Genomic DNA, 20,902 nt, shown 5'->3' on the forward strand with positions numbered 1-20,902 from the left:
AAATGATAGCAAGATTTCCCTGACATGTCCCCTCATGTGACACTGTCACATGAGTCGGGACATGTCCATTACTTTTACTGAAACCTTTATTAAATATTTAAAAACCCTCATGAAACCTCATCCCGCTCGTGTATGAGGTTTCATGCTTTTTCTTAAGGTTGGATGGCCAGGTCCATTCATGATGTTAATTACTTTTTAAATGGCCTCAATAGGCTGTTGACAGGTCGGCGGGCACGCAGCTGATTCGGCTACGCCCCTGATGCTGGGTGATGTCGGGAGTTCCACCCCAGGAAGATCCTCCCCCAGGTCGACATGTGGACAAATGGGCAGCCCTTAAAGCAACTATGGTAGACCACAATCAATATAGTCTTAAAATATACTTACCTGAATGTGGAGCTGGGAGCTGGGAGAAGGACCCCACATTCAAAGAATGCAGGCGACCACCTCTCTCCATCATTCTGATTGCTGCCACTCACCTCCCCTGCCCAGACATATTAAATCGCTGCTTTCCACCCACTTCCTTGCTTATCTGAAGGCCACAATGCAACACCAGCAATGGCCTGATCTCCAATCCTGTTTAGCTGGCAAGCTGTCTGTAACTTTTCACGGCTCACTAGGCTGATGGAAAAGAGGCCCACGGCCCAATATCTGGGCACCTCAGGCCATGCCGTTCAGGCACAATGTTTGTTGCCTGTGCCCTCATGGACAAAAGTGGGCGGGTTTGAATTTTCGGGCAAGAAAAGTATGCCCAAAGATGCCATAATACTTTAATTTTGCTTTGCTTAGTAAAGCTTCATAAAAATAGTTTGAAGTATTACAAGGTGGAACAGAACAAAACTGTTAAACACCACAAGTACACAGCCATCAGCACTCAAATCATGAACATACAAAAAATTTGTACATAAACTAATCAGCATTCAATCCACCTATATATAAATCAATTGTGTACAAACCATCAGCACTCAAATATTAGATCAGATTAATTAATTTGGGTTGAAATGATATTTTGTTCATACCTGTTCAAATGGACTTTTCTCCTTAATTGGTTTTCCTCCAACAAAAACCCAGTTGTCTCGAAAATTCACATTATGAATTAAAGAGCTTCCTAGCTCAGTAAAAAGTGTTCTTGCTTCATCAGTCATCCTAAAAAAGTCAGTGAAAAAATTATACTAATGATCTTTAATTTATAATAATAATTTATAATAATGTTTAATTTATATTTACTTCACGCAACCTCACTTTTTTTTAGAGAAACGCAGGCTAAACTGCAAAAGTGATAAATAAGAACTATTATGAATCAGAAGAGTCTGGATGACACTCTGAATTAACACACTGCCCTTTGACTTCTGGAGCTGTGTTTTAATACAGCTGAGGCTGAGGAGATGAAGCCCTCTGCATGGCTGCAAGGGAACTATCTAAATGAGTTTGGACAGTTGATATATTTGGTGTGAGGCACAGGATGAAGATGTGATATTCAACATTTCCACCTAGCAACAATAAAAACTTCCATTTATATAGCGCCTTTACTGCTGAAAAATTCCAAGTCACTTTCTAGAGGTGCAAGGAAAATACCAAAGCAAGTGATATTAATCGTGATGATCTTGACCAAGAGGAGGCTAAAGTATGGCCTTAAAGGGAGAAGAGTGTGGAGGGGTAAGGGAATTTCAGTCAGTGGGACCTAGACAGCTGCTGAAGGCATAACTATCAATCGTGGAGCAAAGGGAGGAGGGAGGCACAAGATGTTGAAGCCAAAGAAACAAAGTTTGGTAGTGAGGATGGAAAGAGGTTACAGAGATGTGGAGGAATGAGGCCATGAAGGAAGGAGGCCTAAACTTTTAAATTTGAAGTTTTGGGGCACTGGAAGCCAATATTGGTCAGAGAGGACAGGGGTGAGATGTGAGAGTGAGGATGGGCAGCAGAGTTTTGGGAAGGCTGACTTATGGAGGAGGGAGAATGAGAGTCCAGCCAAAAGAGCATTCGAATAGTTGAATCTGAAGCTGCCAAAGACATAAATGAAGGCTTCAGCAACAGACGGGTTGAAGTAAGGTTGAAAACAGAGGTGGGAGTGGCCGCCCTTGAGGTAGAAAAGTCATGGGATTGAAATATTAACTGAAGTTCAAATTGCATACCAAGAATACTGACAGTCTGATTGAACTTGACACAATGGCCAGGATTGGGGATGGGGTAAATGATAATGTTACTGAGGTTGTGGTACGGGCTGATATAGAATTGATCTTTCCATCAATTAGCTCATCCAAGACAAGCATTGTTGCATGTGATTTATTTACATTCTCATAAAAACCATTTGCAAATCTGCACAACATGGAATTCACATAGAAGTTATAATTTATCTCAATGACCCAAATACAAATATTGTCAACTTGCTTTGGGGTGATGTCTATGCAGACTTAAGTTAGTTATATTTTGGCATTATTTAATTTTATTCCAGGATGCTGGCATCTAGGCATCATTTACCCTTTAGAACCTGGCTCTCATATCCTAGTAGCAGGTGCATAAACATTTTTTTAATAAACTGCATTTATAAACCGCATTTTAGGGTAAGGAAATCTAATATAAACTTGGAATGCTGGCACACAGATGAGCAAGAGCCATTAAAATGCAAAGTGTGGATACTGAAACAATGGCTACCACAGACAGACCCACCCAAAATCAGCTTGGAAATACACAATGGGTGAAGTAGAACAGGCCATGATACAGCTACTGCAAAGAGATTGCAAGTGACACAGGTAATGTCAAGAAAGTTTTCAGCAGAGGAAACAGGCTGAAAAGCTGCGCTCTCTCCCTCTCTCTATTTTGGAAAAAGTGTATGTCACCCAGTTCAAGAAATTAACCATCAGAAGCCCATCAGTGAACTGAGAACTGTATATTATTTTAACTTTTTTTGTTGGGCCCTAACTTCCCTTATTTCTGATATGTCTGTGTGTGTGGTGTGCATATGTGAGTGTTTGTGTGTGTGCGTGTGGTGTGCGTGTGTGAGTGTTTGTGTGTGTGCGTGTGGTGTGCGTGCGTGAGTGTTTGTGTGTGTGCGTGTGGTGTGTGTGTGTGAATGTGAATGTGTGTGGGTGTGTGTGAGTGAGTGAGTGTGTGTGAGAGCCTGTGTGTATGTGCGTGAGTGTTTGTGTGTGTGGGTGTGTGTGTGTGTGAGTGGGTGTGTCTGTGTGTGAGTGTTTGTGTGTGTGGGTGTGTATGAGTGGGTGTGTGTGTGAGTGGGTGTGTGTGTGTGTGAGTGTTTGTGTGTGTGGGTGTGTGTGTGTGTGAGTGTGTGTGTGTGTGTGTGAGTGTGGGTGTGTGTGAGTGGGTGTGTGTGTGTGTGTGAGTGTTTGTGTGTGTGGGTGTGTGTGAGTGGGTGTGTGTGTGTGAGTGTTTGTGTATGTGGGTGTGTGTGAGTGGGTGTGTGTGTGTGAGAGTTTGTGTGTGTGGGTGTGTGAGAGTGGGTGTGTGTGTGTGTGAGTGTTTGTGTGTGTGGGTGTGTGTGAGTGGGTGTGTGTGTGTGAGTGTTTGTGTGTGTGGGTGTGTGTGAGTGGGTGTGGGTGTGTGTTGTGATGTTGCATTTTCATTATTTTTCTCAGGTTTAATGATTAATATTTGTTCTCTTTTTAACTCAAGAAAACCTTTATTGCTCACTGCATAAATAGTTAAATACATTTGGATTCAGAAAAGGCATATCCTCGTAAAAAATAAAGTTAAAACCTTTGTTGTGACCAACTGAGGAGGCTGAATAGAGAGCCAGTATACTCCTTCTCACCTGGTCTTAACAATGACCCATGATCCAATCCTGCCTTTACTTACTTTGTTGCCGGATCATCAAAAGAAGCAAGTAGAAAAAGAGTGCCAGGTTTCACCCGATTTAAGAAATTCAACAGCAGCTTAACATCTGGAAAAAAGGAAATTAGAATTCCCTTACTTTTATTAATTTAATTTTCTTATGATATGTAGATCTGTTCATTGGTTTGCATTTATAGATAATGGGCCAGAACTTCCGAGAGGTGGCAGTCACAGTTGGATTCCACTATGCTCCTTCTTCCCTATCTTAGTCGGCACTGCACATTCCTTGCCCAGCCTTCTGGCTCGGGCCTGGTGAGAAAGGTGCTCTGCAGCGGTTCCCAATGCCTTCAGTCAAGGGCAGCAGGGCTGGAGGAAAGGAAGCCATGCCCCTTTTTTTTCACAGAGCTAGCTACCATAAAGCAGATAAGTTTAAAGTTCCAGTACTTTGAGAAGCCAGGTACAAGGTAAATATGTAAAGTAAGTGGGTAGGATTTGGTGGTGGAGGTTGGGTGGTCATCGGGTGGGGGGCGCGTGGATCATCTAATCAGTGGGGCGGTTCGGGTGGTCAGTCGGAGGCGTTGTCGGGGGTGGGGGGGTAATCAGGTGGGGGTTGGGAAGGTAGTTGGGGAGTGCTGGACAAGTAGTTGGGGGTTGTAGTTGGAGGTGTGGGGGTAGTTGGGAGTCAGGAGGGTAATTAGCAGGTGGGGAGGGTAGCTGGGGGTTAGTAGGGTGATCAGAAGGGTAGTTGGGGGTGGGGGAGCTAATTAGGGGGTCCAGTGGGGGGTTGGGGGGGGTGGGGAATCAGTACTATAGTTATTCAGGAGTTAGAAGTGGTTTTAATCTTTCTAATTTTTCCTAGGTAACTATTCTGGTAAGACAGTTGGAACCATCTGAAGTCTCTGATTTAAATTGGAGCATTGGATGGTTCCCAGTGCAGGGTAATTGCCCAGTGGAAGTTTGAACTTCCTGGGCAATTTCCATGCAGCCCTTGCATGGGGACTTCATGGTGGGAACTCCACGCCAGCACAACTTTTGGGGTATCACCAAGGGCCCAGGAGAGAGGGCTGCAGATGGTGCCAAACATTGGGATCTGGGGCTGGTGGGGATGGGGGGGGAGGGGTGGGGTGTCCGGGCTCCATGTTTTAAACAGAGTTTCTCATCATCCAGTCTGAACAGCCAGAGCCGCAGACCAGCTTAAAAAATTTGGAAGTGGAGAGATCCGATCTTTTAAAATCCAGTCTGTTAGTGTCAATTTCACCAGTTGATGCATTGCTTCCGACCTTCAGGCAGCTTCGTTGTTCCAGTTTTTCTTTTGAAAAGCCTGCCAGAAAACCGAAGGTCAACAGCAGCGCAGCAAATGTCAGGAGTGTTCTTGCTTGAAAAATGGTCAGTTAAATCCCTGCAATTTTAGAGTGTGAGTGTACATGTGGTGCACGTGTGGTACATGCAGTGTGTGTGCGGGTACATGCGGTGTGTGTGCGGGGAGTTTAAAGAATGAGTGGGGGTGGTTGGTGCAGGGAGGTTGGAGGGGGAGCTGGGGAGGGAGTGGGGAGCTTGGTGGTGCAGAAGGGGCAGAGGCTTGTGGGGGAGGTGGGGAGGGGGTGGGGGGTTGTTGGGGGGAGATTGGAGGGAAGGTTAGACAGGGCATCGGGGGGAGGTTGCAGTGCGGGTTGGAGGGAGGTTAGAGGGGGTGTTGGGAGAAGATTAGAGGGGGGTTGGCGGGGAGGTTAGAGGTGGGGCTGGGGGGAAGTTGGAAGGGAAATTAGAGGAGGTTTGGGAGGGAGGTTGGAAGAGATTTTGGGGGAGCTTGGAAAGCGGGTTGGAGGGATGTGGAGGGTTGAGGGGAGGTTGGGGGGGTTGTAGGGGGCCTTGGGGAGGTTGGAGGGGGTGTTGTGTGGGAAGGTTAGCTACAGAGTTGAATTGTCTTGGAAAATGCAGTGATTTCTTTGTAGGCACTTTCCTAAGGTCAGTTAATTGTTCCGTGATTAATTATCCTTAGGGAATCAGCATTGGGCTTCCAATTTCACCATTGCTACAGTCACTCTGCCTACTGCATGCAGATGTAATGAAAGAAAAACAAAACCTACATTTATACAGCACCTTTCATGATGTCTCAAATCGCTTTACAGTAGTTAAGTACTTTTGAGCTGTCGTCACTGGTATAATGTAGGTAATGTTATCAAATGGCGGAGCAGACTCTAGGGGCCACATGGCCTACTCCTGATCCTAATACGCACATTCGTATGTCATCTGGGATGAATGAAATGAACTGGGCTAGATGGCTGGCGAACAGAGGGTGGAATGATGGCTGGAGTTCTGTTTATTTCGCTGCTGATGAAAGTTTACTGTGAGCAGGCTTTGTGGGTGATATTGCCAGGACAGGAGTGTGTAATGGGCTCATAGTAAATCAGAAACCTGTTTTACACTGCACATGATTCTCATGAGTCTTTTCCATTGACTTCAATCTTGTCCTTTTGTTTACTTACCTATTATCCCACTCTATCTTGTTGCTTTTATGAGTTTTTGGAGGTATTGAAAGGATGTGATAAAGTTGTGTTGCATAGTAGGTATTGAAAATATATTGTAGCATGAGGCAGCAATCAGCAGAGTGTTCAGACTTGCTGATCAAGAAAACACAGATACAATTGTGAACCATTCAGTCTCTGTCCTCTGGCCTCTGTTGTGTTGCACAGACACACCTGAGAGCTCCAAAGTTTCTCACTGAGAGTGAAGACCTATGTTGTTCAATCATTCCACCTTGTTGCTCAGGAGTCATTTGATCTTTCTACTCTGTAGGATTACTGATAAAATAGAACCCTATTACACCCCTTCTGTGAAATAATTATATTGAACAATATCATGCACCCAGGCAGGAGAAAGTCTTCTACTTCTACAGAATGGAAAAGATCTTGTGCAGTTTAGTTGCAAGTATTGAATCTTTCCCCCTAATATGAATTGACTGCCACTGTGTCCATAGGGTGCAATGTGCAGGACATGTTAATGAGGGCTGAGGCAATCACCAAAATTAGTTTTTATCATCTGCACAGTGTTACAAATAAGTGCTGGGATATTTTCCTGTCAACTGAACAATATTGCACAATACTGTTAAAATAAAAGTTGTACTCTCTAGTTCATTTAATAGTTGCAGTGGGATCACCTATAGGGTGCACACAAATTAACACTGCATTATATTTTTGCTGCTCTTAATATTAAAGAGCCATGCTGCATATATAAATATCAGACGGTATTTGTAACCAGATTCCAACAATGGCCCTAGTTATCAGTTTACTAGGGAACTACAGGCCAGTCAGTCCAACCTCAGTGGTGGGGAAACTGTTGGAAGAAGCTCTGAGGGACAGAATTAATCTACACTTGGAGAGGCAGGGATTAATCAAGGACAGTCAGCATGGTTTTGTTAAGGGGAGGTCATGTCTGACCAATTTGATTGAATTTTTCGAAGAGGTGACCAGGCGTGTAGATGTGGGCAATGCATTTGACGTAGTCTACTTGGACTTCAGCATGGCTTTTGATAAGGTCCTGCATGGGAGACTGATAATGAAGGTAAGAGCCCATGGGATCCAAGGCAATTTGGCAAATTGGATCCAGATTGGCTGAGCGGCAGGAAGCAGAGGTCAAGGGGTGTTTTTGTGACTGGATGCCTGTGTCCAGTGGGGTTCCCCTTGCTGTTTGTGGTATATATAAACGATTTAGACTTGAATGTAGGAGGGTTGATCAATAAGTTCGCGGATGACACGAAAATTGGTGGGGTGGTAAATAGTGAGGAGGATAGCCTTAGATTACAGGAGGATATAGACGGGCTGGTCAGATGGGCTGATCTGTGGCAAATGGAATTTAACGCGGATAAGCGTGAGGTGATGCACTTGGGCAGGACAAACAAGGCACGGGAATGCACGATGAATGGTAGGACCCTGGGAAGTACCGAGGATCAGAGGGACCTTGGTGTGCATGTCCACCGGCCCCTTAAGGTAGCAGGACAGGCAGATAAGGTGGTTAAGAAGGCATATGGGATACTTGCCTTTATTAGCTGAGGCATAGAATATAAGATCAGGGAGGTTATGCTGGAACTGTATAAAACGCTGGTTAGGCCACAGCTAGAGTATTGCATGCAGTTCTGGAATCCGCATTATAGGAAGGATGTGATTACACTAGAGAGAGTGAAGAGGAGATTTACCAGGATGTTGCCTGGGCTGGAGAGTTTTAGTTATGAGGAGAGATTGGATAGACTGGGGTTATTTTCTCTGGGACAGAGGAGATTGAGGGGGATAGGACTGAGATGTATAACATTATGAGGGGCATAGATAGGGTAGACAGGAAGGAACTTTTCTTCTTGGTGGAGGGATCAATAACCAGGGGGCATAGATTTAAGGTCAGGGGCAGGAGGTTTAGAGGGGATGTGAGGAAGAATTTTTTCACCCAGAGGGTGGTGAGAATCTGGAACTCACTGTCCGAAAGGGTGGTAGAGGCAGAAACCCTCATAACATTTAAGAAGTATTTGGATGTGCACTTGCGATGCCATGGCATACAAGGCTATGGGCCTAGTGCTGGAAAATGGGATTAGAATAATTAGGTACTTGTTTGACCGGTGCAGGCTTGATGGGCCCAAGGGCCTTTTTCTGTGCTGTAGACCTCAATGACTCTATGACCTTTCTGTGATTGTTTGGTGAATTGTTTGGTGAATGTTGAAAGGGAAAAAATATCATGCAAGATTGAGGGGGTTGGCGGGGGTTGAGGGGTGGGGGGGGGGGTTAAATTGGGGGGTGGGGAGGAATAAGGGACCCAGAACAGAAGAAATCGATTTCTCCCCCTGGCCATGCATACCACCCCAATATGACTCTCGTGAGGTTAGAAGTTATGCGCCATTAATTGATATTGAAACTATTATCTTCTGTTTGTGCTTATATTGAATCTACCTCACTCCCCTCCCTCTCCCCCACAGCATCTAGCAATGGTGAAAGGTGATAGATTGGGTGGATTACATTTCCATTTGTGCAGGATTTGAAAACAATTGAGTTAAATCAAAGCAAATACAGTTAAATTTTAAAAAATCTTACCTCCACTCCACATGTCAAAAAAGTCAGTTGCTAATAGTTGGCCAGTCGAAGCTGTAGAATAAAGAATAACATTACATATTACAAATAATTACTTGGCAATATGAAGCTATAGGAGTATTTACACATTACATGTTCTTGGACAATTTACTCACCATTAACTAGAGCAATGTTTAACCCTCTTCCGATGTTATTCCTTATACCACTCATGAGTCTATAGGAAGGGGAAAAAAGGGATATCTCAAACAGCAAGTCATTATTTTACCAGGATTTTGAACTTGTGATTAGTGCAGTGTCTATGTGATAGTCTTTGACAGTGTAACGGACACTTTAAAACAGGCTTGTCCAACCGGCAGACCATGGACCATGTGCCGCTTTTGAAGCCAATTTTCAAAATGCTGGTCAAACTATTGAGCCTATCAGCAGCAAATGTGGGAGAGAAACAGTCTCTGATTGGAGGAGCAGTGAACACCAGCGGCGGTGAGCGTGCTGGAAAGAGTTTTTCTTTCGGGTGAGGTGGTGGCCGAACCAAAGCGCTGGGGCCCGGAGAGTGAGAACACAAGCTCTGGAGACTGGGGAGCGGGAACACGAATGCCGGGTCCCGGGTATGGGGAACAGAAGCACTGGGGCCTGGGGAGCGGGAACATGAAGGCCGGGTCCCAGGGAGTGGGGAAAGGAGTTGGCGGAGCCTGGGGAGCAGGAACGCGAGTGCCTGAACCCAGCAGCAGGGAACCAGTGTGCCGGGGCCCGGCAGCGGGATGTTAGGAAGAGCATGGGGAGCACATATAAAATAAAGGGTACAACTCTAAAGCGGGTGGTGCAGCAGAGGGATCTGGGTGCATATGTGCATAAATCATTGAAGACGGCAGTACAGGTTGAGAGAGCAGTTAATAAAGCATACAGCATCCTGGGCTTTATTAATAGGGGCAAAGAGGACAAGAGCAGGGAGGTAATGGTGAATTTGTATAAGTCACTAGTTCAACCTCAGCTGCTGTATTGTGTCCAGTTCTGGGCATCGCACTTTAGGAAGGATGTGAAGGCTTTAGAGAAGGTGCAGAAAAGATTCACGAGAATGGATCCAGGGTGAGGAATTTCAATTATGAAGATAGATTGAAGAAGTTAAGACTGTTTTCCTTGGAGAAAAGAAGGCTGAGAGGAGGTTTGATATTCAAAGTCATATTGATAGTCAAAATCATGAGGGTTCTGGACAAATTAAATAGGGAGAAACTGTTCCCACTCGTGAAAGGATCGAGAATGAGAGAGCACAGATTTAAAGTAATTAGCAAAAGAAGCAAAAGTGATATGAGGAGAAACTTTTTTACGCAGTGAATAGTTAAGGTTTGGAATACACTGCATGAGAGTGTGGTGGAGGCAGGTTCAATTGAAGGAAATTAGACTCTTATCTGAAAAGATGAAATATGTAGGGTTACGAGGAGGAGGCGGGGAAATGGCACTAGGGTAGTTGCTCATTCGGAGAGCTGTTGTGGACACGATGGGAAAAATAGCCTCCTTCTGCATTGTAACAATTCTGTGATTCCGTGATTTTCCAAATTCTTGGGAATACAAGCCTCTTGGAGAAATATCTCTTTGTAATTTAAACCTTGGAGTCCTGGTATCAATCAGGTAAATCTACGTTACACTCCTTCTTAAGGCAATATATTCTTCCTAAGGTGTGCTGCCTAGGGCTGGTACTAGGTACCAGGATCTAACTAGGACTTTGTTTGGCTGAAGCACAGTTTCTATCTCATTGTATTCTAGCCCTCTAGTTCCATTAGCCTTTTTGTTCACTTTCTGTACCTGTTCATGACATTTGGGAAATACTCTGATCTATCCTTTTTCGGTCTAAGTTCAAACCCCTCACACATGTCTCTCTATCCATCTTTAAGCCACTCCCTAAAACGTACCTGGTGACTAATGCTTTTGGTCATCTGCTCTTACGTGGCTTGGCGTAAAATTTTGTTCGATAACACTCATGTGAAGCTCCATGAGGTGCCTTACTACATGAATGGCACTATATAAATGGAAGTCATAATTGTTATTGTTGTTTTAGGGCCATCCATGCGCTGCTGGTGCCAGATTGGCAGAGCTTCTGCTAATGTCACTCCAAAAGGAATGGATGGGTGTGGCACAGGTGGACTTATTCTGTGATCAACCTTCTCTCCTCCAGATAAACATCTCATTCACTTGTCTCCTTCACAAGATGGGTTGACATGAGGTGGGAAACGCAGTATGCTGCCAGTGCTAGGGACCAGCCAGCACCCTCATAGATGCTAAGGCACTATAAATGTACTGATTTCTGAATTAAGTGCAATGCTCATTTCTATCCAAACATGACAAATTTCTAATCTTTTCTAAGATTTCAAAGCAAAGTACTGGGTAAGCACAAAAATAAATAATTGAAAGCCAAAGATTAGATTTAGAAATAGAAATAGAAACTACTAGAAAAACTCAGCAGTTCTGACAGCATCTGTGGAGAGAGAAACAGAGTTACCGATTCGAGTCCGTATTACCCTTTTTCACAGCAAATCCAAATATCCGAATAAGGGGCCCGACACCTGTTTGAAGACTGGGTGACCACTTAGCAAAACGCTTCCATTCAGTTGGAAAGCACGGCCCTGGGCTTCTTAGATTTAGAATAACCTTCAACAAAAGAAACCTTATGGAATGTTTATAATTCAAAGAATGTTTACGATCCAGTTGCAGCAGTTATATCTTGGTTACTCACACTTTATCATTGAAACAAATGTTGGGTCCGACAACACTAGCTGCCCCACTTCTGATTCTAAATGAAAAATGGTTTTCAGGACAGTGTATTTCCATTCCACACAGGGGCTTCTTAACTCCTCGTTCTGCAACTGTAAAAAGCAAAACATTTATAATATGCTCCTTCTAACTCAAAAATGCTATGGCCTAGAAATTGGTTGATGTCATTCCTGCTTTCCAGGTGTAAAATGGGTGTCAAAGCATCCAATGTGGCAGGTGGAAAGCGTGCACATGTACTGCTGCCTGACATATCGAACTGCTGCCTGACATATTGATAAAGGCAGAAAAGGAAGCATCCAGGGACAGTGCTGAAACAAGCAGTAGGCACTTCACATATCCAAATAAGGGACCCAACACCTGTTTGAAGACTGAGTGACCACTTAGCAAAACACCTCCTCTCAGTTGGAAAGCATGACCCTGAGCTTCTGGTAAAGCCCCAAACACTCCTTCCAGATGAAACAGCATTTTGGGTGTACTTCTTTCAGTTTAGTATACTGTAACTGCTGTTCACAGTGTGGGTCTCATCTACATTGGGGAGACCAAACATGGATGGGGTGACCACTTTTGTGGTCAATCATTCTGACCGGGTTCACAGCTGACAAAAAGTCATATGCCACAGCAGCTCACAATATTTTACGTAAAAGTGCGCATGCATGATTAGTTCAGCTACACAGAAGTCCCTTTGTCAAGCTTCTTGGCTGGTTGACTGAAGAATAGGGAACAAAGTGAGTACAGGTGAGGTAAGAGTGAATAGGGAAAACAACAGTGCATCTCTGTAACCAATCAGATTGAAGGATTATAAAATTAACAATGTGAGAACTGAGAAGGAAGTGTGGGTTAGTATGGATACATTTATGTCAAATCAGATACAGGGTAAAAGAAATAATGAAATGAAAATAAGTTTGAATTGAGAGAGAGAAATGAGAAACAGAAAGGAAAAGTAAAAAAAAAAACATTTTTAGTATCTCAAATGACAATTAAAAACTGACAAAATGAGACTCTGCACTTGTAATAGTTAAATTTTTGATGCCAGAGAGGATGATTGGCCGTATTATAATGATCATGTTGTTAAAAAGATAATTAGACTGAAATGGATAAGATTTAATTTTCTGTGGTGTATTTAGTTTGGATGCACTGAGCAAAAATAAGGGGCTGAATTTTCATCCCCATATGTGGGCCGGTGGGCACCATCGTGCCCCCAGGCCTTTTCCTGGAAGCATGATGGGGGTTGGAAGTAGTGGGTAGCCAATTAAGGGAAATTAAAAGCTTGTTGTTAGAAACTGGCTGAAATTTTACAGTCAGTCTGAGGGCCCAGAGAGGTGTCAGGGACCAGGTCTGCTTCTTGGAGGCAGCCTTTAGCTGCCAACCATGGGGCCACTGCTTCAAGCAGGCTTTGAGGCCCTCGACCTGCCTGGCTACAGCTGCAGTCATAGACTATCCTGCAGAGGGATTCCCCTCCACAATGGTGGCCTGGATGTTGAATCCATTTTTAAATTTAAAAGTGTAAAAAGTTGAAAGAGAGGTCACCTTAAAATGGAGGCACTCTATTTCTTTCTCACCTGAAATGTAAGCTGCTACTCTTTCTAAGCTGTAGGGTTTCTTATTGGCCCCACCAGCTTTGAGAGCCCATCCGCCATCCTTAATTGGATGCAGAGCCCACTCTGACCATTAACTGGCCAATTCAGTGACTGTTTCCATGAAATGTGGGGTCATGGCCCCATTTGACTCCAATGTCAGGGTCCCGACCCAAAACCCAAAATCCTGCCCAACCAACATCACACCATTCAATGCATTTCAATGATGAGTCAGTGAGATGTCACCTTCACAAAACTAAGGTTGGAATGGTGCATCTCAGATAGCAAACTTTGGCTTTCCACTTTCAACTATGCATCTACTGATGCCTGAAGTTGCTGTAGCATTTGTGAAAAACAGAGAGCACAATTTACCTCACCATTATTTTGTCAGTGTATAGATATGAAGAGTACTGGTTTAATTGAAACTTCCAGGAATTTGTATGTCAAGGTCTTAGGGCAGCATAAAAAGACTAAGAAACATAGTTAAGATCCTCTTTAAACAAAAAGAAAAACTATGAAATTTATAATTAAGAAAGGGAAATGATATAAAACTGAATGGAGGTGATTTTTCATTCTTGCTGAAAAGAGAGACATGATGCTGAAGCTTTTCATCTTGCATTCATCAGGACAAACACAAGAATGCCAAATTTCAAATGATCACAACAATTTATACCACACAAGAAAAGGATGCTGATTAGTTGGCAACGATTGTCGTAATCGTTTGAAATTTGCCTTTCTTCTCTTTGTCCTGATGAGTGTAAGACGAAAAGCTTCAGCAACATGTCTCTTCTTGCAACAATATTCAAGTTCTGTACTGCTAAGTGACTGATCTTTCATTTTTGCTGCTGGGTGGAAAGTGAGCAGTAGCAGATTGCCTGTTTTACATGCCATCTGAGTTTTGGCTTCAAAGAATAAATAAATCAGAACATGTGGGTATAACTGGATTTAATTCCATGATCTTACTGGCAACATCAGAAGTTTTAGTAAAACTGGGCTGAAACTCTTTAAAACATAAATATTTCTTGTTCCAGTTAGCAGGCAATTCGTAACTGCAATTGTTCCTCAATGCCCAAAGCACCGGACAAAGCCAGAGATTATTTTCTCTCAGTCAAGCACCCAGCTGTTGACTTGTCAGGAGTGAAACTAAATATTGGAGCAGGTTGTCCTCTGAGCAGACATGCTTAGTTTTATTACTCAGTCGTGCTGAAATAGTTGGGAGTTCAATTTGAACCCAGGACTCTTTACTTTGGCATTCCTTGGGTAAATGAAAACCAAAGCAACCGATCACAGTTCTGACCAAGATGCAAACTAAAGCGTTAACACAGCTCTCTCTTTCAGGTGCTGACTGAATCACTGTGTAATTTTTTGATCTCATTTCAGATTTTACCTGAATTGATTTTTTGTCAAAATTCTTAAACCATTGTCCAGGTTTATACTTCAATTTTCAGCCTTGATCAAATCTAACAGTTGCTCTCACTGACAGAATGAAGTAAATATTTCCAATAGAATATGTTACCTCTGCTTTTCATCTATTAGTATTATAAATATTGAACCCAGTGTCCATACCTTTGATATTTTTCACATCATTCAGCTTTTCTTTAGAATCCACGAGTTTACTTGCCAAAAACAATGTGAGACCACTGACGAGCAGCACCACTACACCACGTATCAAAGCTGTAAGATAACATGGAAATGAATTATTCTTCTGTAGTAAGGTGAGGTACCCTGTCCTTTTAAGAGAGTGCACGTGTACTGATCATGTGACAGCACTGATGAATCACTGTACAGCGCAGGCAACTGGGAACTGTAAGTTTAGTTCTGGAGGTTTCTGAGTGAGCACGTATAATCTTGTGCTCTGCCCTATGTCTCAATAAACCATCACTGTTTATTCTTACATCAGTCTCTCCCCGTTATTGATTGCAAACAGCAATTGAGGAGAACAAAGGAAGGTGTGCAGTTAGAGTTTGGTTGGCCAACTAACTCATTTACCCAAGACATAAAAGTGGCGACAACAATAAAGAACAAAAATAAATAAATTTCAAGATGGGTGAGCAAAGCATTGGAAAGAGCATAGGCAACAGCTGGCAATCGAAGCAGAAAGCAGTGCTGCAAGTTTAAAATTTTAAAAAACCTTGTAGAATCGTGATCACGGGGATCCCGCCAAAACTCAAAAACAGCGCAAAACCCAGCAGAGAAAAACCGACAGCTACAGATGCAGAGTTAAAAAAAACGGTGACTGCTCTTAAACTGGCAATACATTTAAAAGGGTAAATGCATGAAAGATAGCTATGGACAGAAAATTATAAGAGACCCCAGAGAGAGGGCGACTCCATGGTAAGCCAAACACCTAAATTTGTCATTACCTGGAAAGCCTATTGGAAGTGCAGTCCCCTTGCAGTCATTCACGATGCCACAGCTCGAGAGTGTCAATCCATTCAACCCCATTGCAGACGACTGGTCTCAGTATGTTGAATATCTAGCGTTCTTTTTTGCCATTAACGACATCATGGGGGAGGAGAAGAAGAGGGCGATTCTTTTGTGCTCATGCGGGAGCAAAACGTATCGGCTGATCTGCAGCCTTAATCGCCTAGCGCCCCAGACTCAAAGACTTTCGACGAATTAATAAAAATTGTACAGAGCTGCCTGAGACCAAAAGCCCTTAGTTACAGCACTTTAAGTTCAATTCAAGGAACAGGCTTCCAGAGGGGACAATAGCTGACTATGTGGTCGTTTTAAAGGCATTAACTGAGCATTGCAAATTTGGAACGTCCATTAGTGATATGTTGAGAGACCAGCTGATATGCGGGATTGGAGATGATGCTATCCAAAGGCGTTTGCTACCTGAACCTAGTCTAGACTTCAATAAGGCATTAGAGTTAGCTACCGCGATGGAGAGTACTGTTAGAAATTCCAAAGTTTTAAAAGGTGCACAAAATGGCGCCGTGCATCTGGTCGAGTGGGATAATCTGGCAACAAAAGGCGTGAAAACGTCACACTCCACGGAAAGGTGGGAAACGCTCTCTAGCTCCAGACCATTGAAAAACAATGGTACTGCAGTGAAAACCCACAAAATGAATGAGAGAAATACATCCAGGCCTCCAGTGGGCTAACGACGGCTCAAACAAGTTGAGGCCTTTTTCTGCCAGCGCTATGGCCACATAAGGCGGCACTGCAGAGAAAGGCTAAAGCAACATTATAAAGGCAGAAGGAAAAATCGTGAAATATGCCTCATGGAAGAGCCAGAAGAAATAGAATCAGACATCCATTCGTTATATAACCTCAAAGTGAGTAGAACTGAACCAATCCAAGTAGCCATAATGATCAACAGACCACCCATTAAGATGGAAGTTGATACGGGAGCAACAATGTCTGTCATTAAGGAACCCATCTTTTGAAGTTAGAATTTTCGGACACAAAGCTGAGGACATATAGGGGTGAAGAAATAAGACTGAAAGGGTTATATCAAATCTTGGCAACGTATAGAGATCAATCTGAAAGGTTGCCCTTGTTAGTGGTAGCTGGAGAGGGCTCCAGCTTAATAGGCCTCAACTGGCTTGAAAAGATTAAATTGAAATGGACCGCAATTTTTCAAATTACAATGAAAGGCTTACAGGAATTGTTGCAAAAGTATGCTTCCGTTTTCAACGACGTGTTAGGAAGGATTCGAGGCCAGAATCCATGTAGACCCAAATGCAACCCCCAGATTTATAAGAGCCAGGCCAGCCCCTTATGCTCTATGGGACAAAGTTGAAACCAAACTGGACAGACTGGAAAAATTGGGCATCCTACAACCAATGCAATTTTCTGAGTGGGCAGCACCTGTAGTACCTGTACTGAAGCTGGACCAAAGCGTGCGTTTATGCGGTGACTATAAGCTAACTGTCAATAAGTGGACAAACTTGATAGACACCCGATACCCAAGATTGAGGAATTGTATTTGAACCAGGGCACACCACAAATTTGAAATCAGACATGAGCCATGCCTACCAGAAGGTAGCATTGGTAAAGGACTCTAGGGAATTCGTCACCATTAACACACACCGAGGTTTGTATCAATACACATGTCTACCTGTTGGAGTCTCCTCGGCGTGTGCTATTTTCCAAAGAATGAAGGAAAACTTGCTCCAAGGATTGCCCCATGTTATCGTTTACTTGGATGACATATTGGTCACAGGACTGACCAACGATGAACACTTAGCAAATCTAGAAGAGATGCTCAAGTGCTTGACACAAGTGGGGGCATGTTTAAAACAAGAGATGTGTCTGTTCCAAGCTAAGGAGGTCATTTACTTGGGCCACAAGGTTGATGCGCAGGGCCTGCATCCAGTGGAAGAAAAAGTTCAGGCCATTTGTGAGGCACCTGCCCCAAGAAATACCACAGAGCTTAAGGTCTTTTTAAGCATGGTAAACTACTACGGCTGATTCCTCCCAAACCTCTCGATTGTGCTGGCCCCATTGTACAGCCTGCTTAAGAAGAACCAGAAATGAAGTTGCCAAGCCTCACACCAGGATGCCTTCCTGAAAGTGAAGCGATTGTTAAGATTGTCGGCCTTGTTGGCCCACTTTGACCCCAAGAAGGAATTAACTTTAACATGTGATGCGCTCCCTTATGGAATAGGGGCTGTCCTTCACAATCGGATGGCGGATGGTTCCGAACAACCCATTGGTTATACATCTCGCACACTCAGTGTCGCAGAGAGACAATATTCCCAAATTGAAAAAGAGGGTTTATCTATTATGTTCAGCGTCTGGAAGTTTCATCAATATCTCCACAGGATCCATTTCCATATTATAATCGGCCACAAGGTCCTACTGGGATTATTTGGAGAAGATAAAGCAATACCACCTGTTGCATCGGCTCACATCCAGAGATGGGCACTAATATCAGCCACCAATGAATACACTTTTGTTCACCGTTTGGGAGCTCAAATCGCACATGCCGACGCACTAAGCCGCCTTCTCCTGCCAGCTAATAACGGGGAGGCTCCCATTCCCCAGGAACTGGTCTTAGTGCTAAATTTTCTGGATCCCTGCCCTGTTCAGACCAGACAAATCCGTGAGTGGACAAGTCGGACCCACTATTGTCTAACGTCCGGGAGCCGGTCTTGAATGGTTGGTCAGGTAGGTTTAAATCCGAGGAGATGAATCCCTATTCTGATCACTAATATGAAGTCTCCTGCCAGGGCAGCATATTACTCTGGGGAGCAAGGGTTATTGTGCCCCTGCGGGGGTGAAGGCCGTTATTAGCCAAGCAACATAGTGCACACCCGGGCATTTGCAGGATGAAGATGCTCGCACACAGCTATTTGTGGTGGCCAGGCATGGACTTGGATATAGAAACCCTGGTCAAAAAGCTGTCCTCAATGCCAGCAGGTGCAAAAGCTCCCCCCTTAGCTCCTTTGCATCCATGGGAATAGCCGGGGAGACCATGGATGCGCCTCCATGTTGATTATGACTCCCACTCCAAATGGATGGACGTCTATGAAGTCCGGTCGCCCATGCCAGCTGCCACCACAGACCGTTTACGGCAGAGTTTTGCAGTGCATGGGTTGCCGGAGGATCTCATGCCCGACAACAAGACCGCTTTTACCGCTTTTACCAGCGGGGAGTTCCACAGGTTCATGACCCTTAGTGGCATTACCTATATCAAAAGCTCACCCTACCACCCAGCATCAAACGGTATGGCTGAGCGGGCAGTCCAAACCATTAAATCTGGGATGAAAAAGATGGAAAGGGATTCCATTGGCACGAGATTGTCCCGGTTCTTGTTCACATACCGGAATATGCCACACACAACGACCAGCATTGCAACTGCAGAACTACTAATGAAGGGACGTCTCCGCACCAGCCTGACCTTTATCCTGCCGAATTTAGTGGGGAGGGTGGAGAAAAGCCAAGAGGCACAGAAGGCCAGGCACGATGGTCATGGTCGCGAAAGAACATTCACAATGGGAGATGCTGTCCTCGTGAAGAACTTTGGAGGTGGGCCCAACTGGCTGTTAGGCGAGATGAATGCAGTAACTGGACCCCTCTCCCATAATGTATTGGTAAATGGCCGAATAATTAGACAACATGTGGATCATCTCCGCAAAAGAACATCAGTCCTACAAGAAGAAATGCAGTCTTCATCTACGTTCGAGTTTGTGCAGCATGTAGAGGACAGGTCACATGATTGGGAAGCGCCGGTGGGGCCTGTGGGACCCGAGGGGGTCAGGGAGACAAACCTGCCAGTTTCAACTGAGGAGCCTAGAGGACAACTATCCCCTGAAAAGGAGGTCTTGGAAAAACCAGCCGCGGATTTTGGACTGAGACGCTCAACACGTCCGAGAAAGCCTCCCGCAAGACGTGACCTGTAAATAGTTCTTGTGTAAACAGTTAATGTGTTTTATGCTTGTTAGCTGTACTTTTAAGTAAAGGGGGAGGGATGTGGTAAAGTGAGATTCCCAGTGACTTTAAGAGAATGCAAGTGTACTTAGCATGTGACATCACTGATGAATCACTGTACAGCGCGGGCAACTGGGAACTGTAGGTCTAGTTCTGGAGGTTTCTGAGTGAGCACGTATGATCTGGTGCTCTGCCCTATGCCTCAATAAACCATCACTGTTTATTCCTATATCAGTCTCTCCCCGTTATTGACTGCAAGCAGCAATTGATGAGAACATAGGAAGGCATGCAGTTAGAGTCCGGTTGGCCAACAAGTTCATTTACCCAAGACATAAAATCTTCATATCATTACAAGTGAACTTTACTGTTCATAAGATAGTTTCTGGGTGGTCAGCTCCCTATGGACCTCCTTATGAGTCCATCTCTTTTCTTGGCCACCAATTTCCCTTTCTCAACCAATCTCCTCTTTTCCGCTGTTTAAGGCCCCCTGCTGCTAATTATTACTGCATTTTAGCCGCAACTACAAGTTGATTGCCAGTGTAAACTGTCATGGTCCATTCCCTGAGTGGGTCTTCTCTTTGCTTCCCTAAATGAACAGTGAATCTTTTCTCAAACTTGGCTTCCAACTTCTTGGATTTCTTGATGCCTGAAGATGATGTTTTCTGCACTGGATTATACTGTGAAACTCAGCTGCTTTGTCTTTGATCTGCTACTCTGTTGTTTTAATCTGTTTACACAGTAACTCTGTTGCCTACTTGCACATGCTCATTCCCCACCTGCTACGCCCACGGTTTCTCCTGCCAGTGATGTCATTGTTGTGAGCTCTGTGTCCACCTCCGTTCGATGCCCCTTTCCCAACCCCTCACCGACACGCTAACTGCTGCTTTCCCGACCCCTTCCTAACCTCTTGCCGTTATGCTTGCTAACCCTCTCCCAACCCCTCTCCTGACCACTCACCATCCCTGCTGTATCTCTCCTGATGCCTCGCAGCCTGTCTGCTGACCCCTCGCTGTCAAAATTGCTGCCCCTCCCGGACCCCTCGCAGCCCCTCTCCTAACCCCTCGCTGTCAAGCTTGCAGCCCTCTCCTGCTCCCTCGCTGCCCCACTCCCGGCCCTTCGCTGCCCTCTCCTGACAGCTCACTGCCATCTCGTGACCCCTCGCTGCCATGCTCGCTGCTGCTCTCTACCCATTCACTGACCCACTTGTTATCCCTCTCCTGACCCTTTGCCACTCTGCTAGCAGCCTCCCACTCACCGCTTTTTGTAGCAGGCCCGCACCACACCTCTCCTGTGCCCTTGCCACCTCGCTTGCTATCCCGGTAACCA

At 44.5% G+C, this 20,902-nt stretch overlaps 1 protein-coding gene across 2 annotated transcripts in view; it reads right to left on the reverse strand.

Moving 5' to 3' along the window:
- Nucleotides 1-20,902, reverse strand: part of LOC144681720 (protein FAM3C-like) — a 62,254-nt gene that overhangs the window by 6,507 nt on the left and 34,845 nt on the right. For both annotated transcript variants that reach the window (XM_078543623.1, XM_078543622.1), the window contains 6 exons: nucleotides 14,759-14,866; nucleotides 11,581-11,710; nucleotides 9,011-9,069; nucleotides 8,859-8,909; nucleotides 3,811-3,895; nucleotides 1,017-1,143 (listed from right to left, as the gene is read on the reverse strand). In XM_078543623.1, coding sequence (XP_078399749.1) covers nucleotides 1,017-1,143; nucleotides 3,811-3,895; nucleotides 8,859-8,909; nucleotides 9,011-9,069; nucleotides 11,581-11,710; nucleotides 14,759-14,866 — 560 coding nt within the window. The remainder of the gene's footprint in view (nucleotides 1-1,016; nucleotides 1,144-3,810; nucleotides 3,896-8,858; nucleotides 8,910-9,010; nucleotides 9,070-11,580; nucleotides 11,711-14,758; nucleotides 14,867-20,902) is intronic.

Source organism: Cetorhinus maximus, chromosome 6 (genome assembly GCF_964194155.1).
Source record: "Cetorhinus maximus chromosome 6, sCetMax3.hap1.1, whole genome shotgun sequence".
Classification (NCBI taxonomy): domain Eukaryota; kingdom Metazoa; phylum Chordata; class Chondrichthyes; order Lamniformes; family Cetorhinidae; genus Cetorhinus; species Cetorhinus maximus.